Source organism: Pseudoliparis swirei, chromosome 13 (genome assembly GCF_029220125.1).
Source record: "Pseudoliparis swirei isolate HS2019 ecotype Mariana Trench chromosome 13, NWPU_hadal_v1, whole genome shotgun sequence".
Lineage (NCBI taxonomy): Eukaryota > Metazoa > Chordata > Actinopteri > Perciformes > Liparidae > Pseudoliparis > Pseudoliparis swirei.
The window spans coordinates 518,063-528,549 of NC_079400.1; the positions used below are offsets into that span (position 1 = coordinate 518,063).

General features: G+C 53.9%; 1 protein-coding gene across 7 annotated transcripts; it reads right to left on the reverse strand.

The window, feature by feature from the left end:
• Positions 1 to 939: 939 nt before the first annotated feature.
• On the reverse strand, positions 940 to 9,922 carry LOC130203945 (tumor necrosis factor receptor superfamily member 12A). 7 transcript variants are annotated; one of them, XM_056430413.1, is made up of 5 exons: positions 9,631 to 9,896; positions 5,926 to 6,024; positions 5,703 to 5,846; positions 3,605 to 3,657; positions 940 to 1,764 (listed from the first exon to the last, which is right to left on the reverse strand). In XM_056430413.1, exons 1-4 carry the CDS (start codon positions 9,782 to 9,784, stop codon positions 3,617 to 3,619), a joined length of 438 nt encoding a protein of 145 aa, XP_056286388.1. In that variant the 5' UTR covers positions 9,785 to 9,896; the 3' UTR covers positions 940 to 1,764; positions 3,605 to 3,616. The 7 variants fall into 7 exon arrangements, with proteins under 7 accessions (XP_056286388.1, XP_056286387.1, XP_056286385.1 ...); XM_056430412.1 differs by having other exon boundaries at positions 940 to 1,800; XM_056430410.1 differs by having other exon boundaries at positions 940 to 1,800; positions 3,609 to 3,657; positions 9,631 to 9,895.
• Positions 9,923 to 10,487: the final 565 nt, after the last annotated feature.

Consider the following 10,487-nt stretch of genomic DNA (forward strand, 5'->3'; position numbering starts at 1 on the left):
AGATAACAAAAGGCTGTTTCATGTAGAGCAGGGAGGAAGAGAGGAGGCAGGAGGAGGCAGGGAGGATGGCTGGAGGAGGCAGGAGGACGCAGGGAGGAGGCAGGAGGATGGCTGGAGGAGGCAGGGAGGACGGCTGGAGGAGGCAGGAGGACGCAGGGAGGACGGCTGGAGGAGGCAGGAGGACGGAGGAGGCAGGAGGACGGCTGGAGGACGCAGGGAGGACGGCTGGAGGAGGCAGGGAGGACGGCTGGAGGAGGCAGGGAGGACGGCTGGAGGAGGCAGGAGGACGCAGGGAGGACGGCTGGAGGAGGCAGGGAGGACGGCTGGAGGAGGCAGGGAGGACGGCTGGAGGAGGCAGGAGGACGGCTGGAGGAGGCAGGGAGGACGGCTGGAGGGGGCAGGAGGGCAGGGAGGAGCTGGAGGAGGCAGGAGGAGGGCTGGAGGAGGCAGGGAGGACGGCTGGAGGAGGCAGGAGGACGGCTGGAGGAGGCAGGGAGGACGGCTGGAGGAGGCAGGAGGACGGCTGGAGGAGGCAGGGAGGACGGCTGGAGGAGGCAGGGAGGACGGCTGGAGGAGGCAGGAGGACGGCTGGAGGAGGCAGGAGGACGGCTGGAGGAGGCAGGGAGGACGGCTGGAGGAGGCAGGAGGACGCAGGGAGGACGGCTGGAGGAGGCAGGGAGGACGGCTGGAGGAGGCAGGAGGACGGCTGGAGGAGGCAGGGAGGACGGCTGGAGGAGGCAGGAGGACGGCTGGAGGAGGCTGGAGGACGGCTGGAGGAGGCAGGAGGACGGCTGGAGGAGGCAGGGAGGACGGCTGGAGGAGGCAGGGAGGACGGCTGGAGGAGGCAGGAGGACGGCTGGAGGAGGCAGGGAGGACGGCTGGAGGAGGCAGGAGGACGGCTGGAGGAGGCTGGTGGACGGCTGGAGGAGGCAGGGAGGAGGCTGGAGGACGGCTGGAGGAGGCAGGAGGACGGCTGGAGGAGGCAGGAGGACGGCTGGAGGAGGCAGGAGGACGGCTGGAGGAGGCAGGAGGACGGCTGCATTCAAATGGTCTCCATGTGCTGCTTCCTTCTCACACGTGACCTTTGAGAGGCTGCATGGCAGGAGGCCCGCAGCCAGCGGGCAGCAGCCGGGTCCATTCATCGCAGTGCGACAGGGTTCTGGAACGCGTCCATCTCTGAAGGAAGAACTGTAGTCTCGTTTTTCTGAATCAAACATCTGTAAGAAGTGAAAGCGGTCTCCCCAGGACGAAGATGTTATCGAAGTGGAGTATAGAAGGCACACGATATCTGAGCATGACACCACGTATATAATGTTGTTATGTTCCCACAGAGGGGAGAGTTGCTCCTGTGGTCAGAGGGGGAGAACGGAGCAGCTCTCCTCTCTCAACTGGCACAATACATTAAAGGTGAAGAGGGCCCCGCTCTGCAGCCGGAGAGGACGCTCTGCAGCCGGAGAGGACGCTCTGCAGCCGGAGAGGGCGCTCTGCAGCCGGAGAGGACGCTCTGCAGCCGGAGAGGGCGCTCTGCAGCCGGAGAGGATGCTCTGCAGCCGGAGAGGACGCTCTGCAGCCGGAGAGGGCACTCTGCAGCCGGAGAGGATGCTCTGCAGCCGGAGAGGACGCTCTGCAGCCGGAGAGGACGCTCTGCAGCCAGAGAGGACGCTCTGCAGCCGGAGAGGGCGCTCTGCAGCCGGAGAGGGCGCTCCGTCCAGGTGTGACCAGTCGCTCTCGGTTCCTCACATCCGTCTCCTGATGAAGGTGAGGCTGCGAGGGCCAAAGAGGAAGGACAGCGGTCAGGTTCTAGGTGATGAAGGGAGATTGACGTTACCAACACACAGCAGGCTCTGATCATGATCGCACCAATGTGGACTTTTCAAGGCTGAAAGTGATATGGATATCTCTATTATATTTAGTGGTTTATATTCAAATTAATTTCATACATGCTGTCGATCACTTGAATTTCTTTTTTTTAGAAAATCTTTTTCTCAAATAAGTACAAATACAATTTCTCCAATGTTGACATACTCGAGGTTAACAGGTGCCATTACTGGGTTTACAGACTTCAAAGTAAAATCACATCGCCTCCTCTCTTCCATCAAAAGTACATCATAATATAAATATATATATATATATATATTTGGGTCCAGTGGCGGCTCCTGAAAAAATTCTCAGGGGGGGCAATTTTTTTGATAATGATTAACCCTCCCAAAACCACAGCCCTTCAGACAGCTGTCTATGTGTAGCTTTCTCACAATGCCATCAAGTCATGTGACTCCAGTCAGTGTGACGGCTGTGACTGAACTCTGTCTGTGAGCTTGTAGTTAGTTCATAAGCAGACAGACAGTCTGAGGCCGTCTGTGAGCTGTCTGTCAGTAATCCAGCTCCTGGTCTTTGATTTGGTGATTTTTTTCAACAAGATTTAAATAATTATAATAATAATAAATATGAGATCCCCATGTGTGATTCCTGCATCTGTGCTTTTTCAAATAATAGAAGAAATACAATTGCAATCACTTTCAAGTAAACCAGATTGCTCCACCAGACAAGAAAAAGCTAAATGTTGAGCTTTTGTTTTGAAGGGCAACAGCAGAAAAGCCCAACTCACGGAGGTAAGACCTGGCAAGTCGCCAAGAATCTCGGCTGTCGCGCAGGCGTAACCTGTAAATGCCGTAACGTAAACATTTACATTAAGGTACAGGCATTTCAACATTTATTTATTCATGACTTAGTTTTATGTCGGTGTACTTTGACCGTGTGTAATATGTGGAGTTGTCAATAAAGGTCTTTCTGCATTTCCCCTGCGCCTCACCTGTAGTCCTACGTTCCTCTTTCAGGAGCACAGCTGACAACACGGCTGTCAGAGAACCCGTTTACAGGCGTTCTTTAACATCAGGCGGAGATCTTTTCTGACGTCCATCTTCCAGTCAGGAAGAAAACGTTTCAGAAGACACCTCAGAAAATGTTCGAGAACGAGGAACAATGTGTTTCTGATTTTATTTTCATTTTATTTTGGAGAGCGACAGGGAACGTCTCCGAGGTCGACCGATCGACGTGTTGGCGACCACTGGTCTAGGAGGTCCTACTTCTATTGTTGCCGATGTGTCTTCAATGTTACGCCGACCGAAAGGAGTCTCTTTCAAAGAAAGAATTGAATCGCTGCTGTTGCACTGAGCACTGGCCGACTGAATACGCCTCTGTCGAAGCTGTATGACGTACTGAGACGCTTTTACGTCGATTAATTATGACAAGACCTGGAGGGGCGACTCCTCCCGGAAGCCATAGAGAATGCATTGAGAGCTCTGTTTTGTGAAAAAAATGGGTTTAACATTGGAGTCAATGGGAGAGGTCTGGGGCGATTTTCATTTCGCCCAAAGTCGCCCCAGAAGGGGCGGGGCCATTTGAAGCACGACTTTAGGCTGACTGAATGACTGTTACCTGATTGGACAATGACATACAGAGGCAGAGCAGACGTCTAGTGGTAGAATGCGACTTTTTTCTTTTCTTTTTTTTTCTTTTTTTTTTTCTTTTCCCCCGAGGCAGTGCGTCGCCCCAATCGCCCTTATGGACAAGCCGCCCCTGTTTGGGTCCTTAGTGAACGTTGTACCTACTGAGATGTTTACGCCTGGTAAAGTGGCCCCGCCGTTTCCTCAATGGGTTCTGTAAGAAACAAAAACAAAGATTAGCTTCTTTTTTTAAAGCATCCAAGTAAAATGACATCAAAATCAGGAAATCATCACAATTAGCAAATTAATTGACCACCAAATTCTAATCAGGTCCCCTGAGTCCACATGGATGTTGACGCCAAATTTGAAAGAATCCTCTCAAAGTCTTCCTGAGGTTCATCAGAGCGTCTCTGGCGCCTCAAGCATCACGACGCGGCTCGGATGTCCACGTTAATTCAAAGTGTGATATTCCATAAAATATGTCACAACACATTTTCAAAAAACTAGAGTATATCAGAAAAAAGGCAAGAAATGTTATGGAGAAAAAAGTCCATAAAAATGTCAGCGATAAAAAATCATAGTTATAATACGACGTAAAAAAATCATCATCATAAAGTCATCAGTCATAAAAGAAATGCTCTAGAATTTGACCGTATAATAATAATAATCATTTATTTTATATAGCGCTTCTCTAGACACTCAAAGTCGCTTTACAGTTCAGAGTCCAGTAGTCATACACACACACACAGTCATCCCGTATGTCATTGTTTGATGCTTCCAGTGCAGGAGAAGCATTAAAGCTCAACCCCAAAGTGATCCATCCAGAGGATCCATCCATAGGATCCATCTATAGGATCCACCCAGAGGATCCATCCAGAGGATCCATCTATAGGATCCACCCAGAGGATCCATCCAGAGGATCCATCTATAGGATCCACCCAGAGGATCCATCCAGAGGATCCATCTATAGGATCCATCCATAGGATCCATCTATAGGATCCATCCAGAGGATCCATCTATAGGATCCACCCAGAGGATCCATCCAGAGGATCCATCGAGAGGCTCCATCCATAGGATCCATCTATAGGATCCATCCATAGGATCCATCGAGAGGATCCATCTATAGGATCCACCCAGAGGATCCATCCATAGGATCCATCTATAGGATCCACCCAGAGGATCCATCCATAGGATCCATCCAGAGGATCCATCTATAGGATCCATCGAGAAGATCCATCTAGACCAGCGGTCCCCAACCTTTTTTGAGCCACGGACCAGTTCCGTGTCAGAAATTATTTTCACGGACCGGCAATATAAATGACGTAATAAATATGACGTCATACAATTATACGAAGGGCATAAAGTGCCAAAACTACAACTCATCATGACGCCGAGTGTGAGCCGTGCTTGTTGACCTGCAACGAGCCGCTAATGGAGACGGAGACACAGACGTGTGATTGGTCCGCTGCTCCTCACCGAGTTCTGGTCGCTGTCATTAGAACCGGCAGAGTTGTTGTGTGAAATGTCCCTTCAGGCCACCGTCATTTGCATCTCCAACACATGTTCTTCCTTCTCGGACGGGCTCGATTCACCGGGTGGGTTTGTTTACATGGGTTGCAGGTCTATTCTTTTGCAGTCTGGTCTTTTGTGGTTGGAGTACCGCTCAAACTCTTTTAAAAGCCTCTTCCACCCGGTCAACGTCTGAAACATGTAGAATGTTCTGCTGTTCACTCGCCCTGCAGCAGCGACTTCATCGGCCAACTTGAAACCAGTTGTCATTTCCCTGAAGTGACAGAATTCATTGAGCAGGTTGAATCTGTTTTAAGATTCTTTGTCACTGTGCCGCCAGCAGAGGGTTCGGTGCGTGAGACTCGCCTGCAGCGATAAACCCGAACTTTAAGACTCCTGAACGCGGCTCAGACACACGGGTATCCGCTCCTTTTTCAAAATAATATATTTTTCTGACTGATTTTTTTTTATTTTATTACAACTTTATTTATTCACTTTTTTTCCGCGGCCCGGTTCCAACCAAGCCGCGGACCGGGGATTGGTGACCCCTGATCTAGAGAATCCATCCAGAGGATCCATCTATAGGATCCATCTAGAGGATCCATCTAGAGGATCCATCTATAGGGTGAGCATGAGAAAAGACTTGTTTTTTTATTCCATGTAACAGATTGTGATTCAGGCTAAGAGCACATGTGTGTTGTTGTTGTTGTTGTCATTACATCTCTGTTTGAAGTATTTTATCTCTCTCACCACGCAGAGGCCGCTTGTGGGCCTTGCGCCGATGCAGCATGACCCCGATGAGCAGCGCGGCGCCGACCAGCACCACGGCCAGCACCGAGAAGCTGGCGATGGCCGCCAGCTTCCACACGTCGGGCGCCTCGTCCACGGAGAGACCTGCGGGGGCAGAGAGGTCAACTGAAGCGCCGCGGCAAGGCCTCGCCACGCGGCCCGAGGACATCCACACGGGCCTTACAGGTGTTGCACGACGGCGTCTTCGGGTACTGCTTGCACGACGCACACGGCACGCACACGTCCAGATCAGAGTTCCAGAACTCCAGACCGCCACACTGACCTGCACACAGAGACACACGGCGACATCGTCGAGAACCAGCTCCACCCAACTGATGGATGAGAACCCGGAGGTGAGACGAGAGGGGCGAGATGCGAGAGACGAGAGGCGAGAGACACGAGAGAGGAGAGGCGAGACGGAGAGAGGCGGAGGCGGGGGAGGCGAGAGACGAGGTGAGGCTGAGAGGCGAGACGAGAGAGACGAGAGGAGAGAGGCGAGAGCTGAGAGACGAGAGGAGAGAGACACGAGAGGAGAGGAGAGAGGCGAGAGCTGAGAGACGGGAGACGAGAGACGAGAAGAGGCGAGAGAGAGGCGAGGCAGAGAGGCGAGGAGGCGAGACGGGAGGCAGGAGGCAGAGCGAGGAGGCGAGAGGAGAGGCAGGAGGCGAGCGAGGCAGAGAGGCGAGAGACAGAGGCGAGAGGCAGAGACGAGAGGCGAGAGAGGCGAGAGAGGCAGAGAGAGAGGCGAGGCGAGAGGCGAGCAGGAGGCAAGAGAGGCGAGAGGCGAGAGGCGAGAGGCGAGAGGCGAGAGACGAGAGGCGAGAGGCGAGAGGCGAGAGGCGAGAGACGAGAGACGAGAGGCGAGAGGCGGGAGAGACGAGAGGAGAGAGGCGAGAGCAGAGAGACACGAGAGAGGAGAGGCGAGAGACGGGAGACGAGAGACGGGAGGCGAGAGGCGGGAGAGACGAGAGGCGAGAGAGGAGAGGCGAGAGAGGCAGAGACGAGGCAGGCGAGAGAGAGGCGAGAGAGGCGGGGAGGAGGCGAGAGAGACGAGAGGCGAGAGACGAGAGAGGCGGGAGGCGAGAGGCGAGAGACGGGAGACGGGAGGCGAGAGGCGAGAGACGGGAGGCGAGAGGAGAGAGACGGGAGGCGAGAGACGGGAGGCGAGAGACGAGAGGCGAGAGACGAGGCGAGGCAGAGCGAGAGGCGAGAGCGAGGCGAGGCGAGGCGAGGCAGAGACGGAGGCAGAGACGGAGAGGCGAGAGACGGCGAGGCAGGAGGCGAGACGGGAGGCGAGAGAGCGAGGCAGGAGGCGAGACTGGAGGCGAGAGGAGAGAGGCGAGAGAAGAGAGGCGAGAGGCGAGAGAAGAGAGGCGAGAGACGGGAGGCGAGAGGCGAGAGACGGGAGGCGAGAGGCGAGAGACGGGAGGCGAGAGACGGGAGAGGCGAGAGGCGAGAGACGAGAGGCGAGAGAGGCGAGAGGCAAGAGACGAGAGGCGAGAGAGACGAGAGGCGAGAGGCGAGAGAGACGAGAGGCGAGAGACGAGTAACTTCCAGAGAACAAGTGAGGACCTCTGCGAGGAAGAGGTTGATGGCAGTAACGTCTCTGCTTAGCGTCTCCCAGACGACGAGGAAGGCCTGAGCCTGAAGCACGACCCAGACTATTATTACATTATCGGATTCATCTTGTTTTTCCTTTTCTCAACTAAAATCGTGGCCTATCAAATATAAAAGATAGTGATAATGTGTAAAGGCGGAAGGCCTTGAGAGTTTTATTGATTGAACCGTTTCACAGCTGCAGAGACGAGAGGACGTTGGGAATATTGATCAGAAGAAGAAAGCAGGACTGAATCACGAGCTGATCACATGTCACCTGATGACATGTCACCTGATGACATGTCACCTGATCACATGTCACCTGATCACATGTCACCTGATGACATGTCACCTGATGACATGTCACCTGATCACATGTCACCTGATGACATGTCACCTGATCACGTCACCTGATCACATGTCACCTGATCACATGTCACCTGATGACATGTCACCTGATCACGTCACCTGATCACGTCACCTGATCACATGTCACCTGATCACATGTCACCTGATCACATGTCACCTGATGACATGTCACCTGATCACATGTCAGCTGATGACATGTCAGCTGATCACATGTCACCTGATCACATGTCACCTGATCACATGTCACCTGATGACATGTCACCTGATCACGTCACCTGATCACATGTCACCTGATCACATGTCACCTGATCACATGTCACCTGATGACATGTCACCTGATCACGTCACCTGATCACATGTCACCTGATCACATGTCACCTGATGACATGTCACCTGATCACATGTCACCTGATCACATGTCACCTGATCACATGTCACCTGATGACATGTCACCTGATCACATGTCAGCTGGGATCCAAATGAGCCACCAGAGCAGAACATGTGTCTGTTTCTCTGAGGATGTTCGTAGCGACAACCCCCGCCTTGGTCCACGTGCCCTTGTGCAAGACACTTAACCTAAATTGCTTCCTGTAGCCGTGACTACGGAGTGTGGATGGAACATCAGTCGTGAGAGGTCACCGGCCTCCCGAGGCGAGTGGAGCCTCATCGTCAGCTACGATAACCTTCACAACCAAACTGCTGACCAAGGTTCCTCAAGGAGGGAGCAGGACGGAGACAATGACCCCGAGGCCCCGCCGGGTGAAGGAGCCGTGACGGATGAGAAGACGTGAAGAGGAACACTGAAGACTCGTCAGTCGACACAGGTCATCATAAAGCTGCAGCCAAATGTTTCCCGCTGAACAAAAAGAATCTTCATGTCGGAGGCGTCTCGACCTCTGACCTCTGGTTGTGTTACCACCACATGCTCGGGCCCCAGGGGGCCCCAGGGGCCTCTGCCTCCTCCACAGCCTGCAGAGCTGGAATGACTTATTTTATGACTGCGGTCGCCAAAAAGATGTGTCACAGTGCTTGTAAAGATGTTCTCCAGATGACTCAGCCCGACAGCATCCAGCAGGTCCAGCTGGACTCCCCAAACAAAAGTTCAAGAGGTCACCGGGAGGCGCCGAGTCGTGACCGTTGGTCGACCTCCGTTCAAAACCACACCTAGGGTTAGGGTCAGACAGCAACCTGGAACAGGTGGGGACAGTTGAACCACGTTTCATTCCTGAAGGCAACACCCCCGTCAGAGTTACAGGCTTCTGGTGGTTCGGCCCGTCGTGGGAAACCAGAACCGTTCAGCCGGGTGTTGTGTTTCCTCTCAGAGGACCGAGGAAACCTCTCAGCGCCTCGCTGCCTGCAGGGCGTGGGGGTGGGGGGGGGGGGGGCTGTGTTTGCTTATGGGTGGGTGGACAAACAGCTGATGTCCAGATGTGGGGATGGTTCATGATGCCGCATGTTGTTGATTACTGCATGACGTAGTGCAGAGGAAACATGATCCCACATTGTAAGCTTTCAGAGCAAAGTCCAGGTCTTGTTTTTATTCTGTAAGCAGATACACATGTATCTTTATGCGACATGTCCACAGGCGGTGCGCCTGTCTGTGCGCCTGTCCGCCGCACCAGGGACAATGGACGGGCTGAAATAAGACGATCGGAATGCGGAACCGGTGAGCGATGCAGCCGGTAACGGAAGCGGCTCTGTGAGCAGCGCCCTGGCTCCATGAGAGGAGACCACACAGCAGAGTCCGGTCCGGTGAACGGAACCGACAGGACGCACACAGAACCGACAGGACGCACAGCCACTCCTCACGGGGCAAAGTACACAGCAAGAGGAACATGGTGTCGTGAATTTAAGTTAAATACAAATGGAATAAAGCATTTACAAAGTAAGAATAGTTGTTATAGATAACAATTCTTTCACTCACTTCTCTGCGCGCCGGCTCCATAGAGATGCGTCGCGGCGGCGATGAGGAGCGCGCACAGCGCGCGGGAGGCCATGCTGTCTGCGGCTCGGAGCTGCTCGCTGTCCGCTCCCCAAAGTTCATGTGAGGAACAATGCGCGCGGCTCTCAGCCAGCATGGAAAGCGCGCATCAGAGTGCGTCACCCCGAGGAGCCTTGTTTTAACAGCGCACACGCCCACGCGCACAGCTCGGCTCCATGAGTCACTTCCTCTGGACTCTGCGCCGCCCGGCTCACAGGAAACTCCTGGATCTCAGGCTGTGGCTCATCGGCACGTTCCACACACACACACACACACACACCTCGGGGCTGGACGTTTAGAACATACATGGTGATATGTCATGGCCACGCCCTGCATGTTCTCCTCCACATCGAGTCCTCTCTTGGACCCGGAGTCGGTGAAAGTCTGGACTTAATGTGTTCATTGTTATGACCACGCCTGTCGACGTCATCCTCTCCCTCTGCCAACAAACACAAGTCTCTGGCACGAGCCCGGTCCCACGCGCCGCGAGGGGAGCGGCGCGGCGCGTGAGGCCCAACCAGATGACATTCTCCAGAATCAGCTTTCAAAGCCTTTTGGGAAATTCTGTTCTCAAGTGAACGCGAGATCAGCTCTATCTGTGTGGGCCCCTGAGGGCCTCGGAGCTCACACCACCGCGTCGGTGTGGGTCTTTGTGGACACGGACATGGTGTCCCAGGCTGCGAGCTGCTGTTCTGCATGTCGGGATGGGTGGAGCCTGACGCTGCAGCACAAATATGCAATAACAAAGCCGGCGGAGCCCCGAGTGCTACCAGACTCAGAGCATTGTTATCAGTAAAGAC

Excerpts from the sequence above, each read along its gene's own strand:
- LOC130203945 (XM_056430407.1), bottom strand. The coding sequence starts at position 9,750 with ATGAACTTTGGGGAGCGGACAGCGAGCAGCTCCGAGCCGCAGACAGCA. Across the intron at positions 3,658-9,630 it reads TGGAGCCGGCGCGCAGAGAA|AACCCATTGAGGAAACGGCG; the intron begins GTGAGTGAAAGA and ends TGTTTCTTACAG. Across the intron at positions 1,765-3,608 it reads TACCAGGCGTAAACATCTCA|CCTCACCTTCATCAGGAGAC; the intron begins GTAGGTACAACG and ends TGGCCCTCGCAG.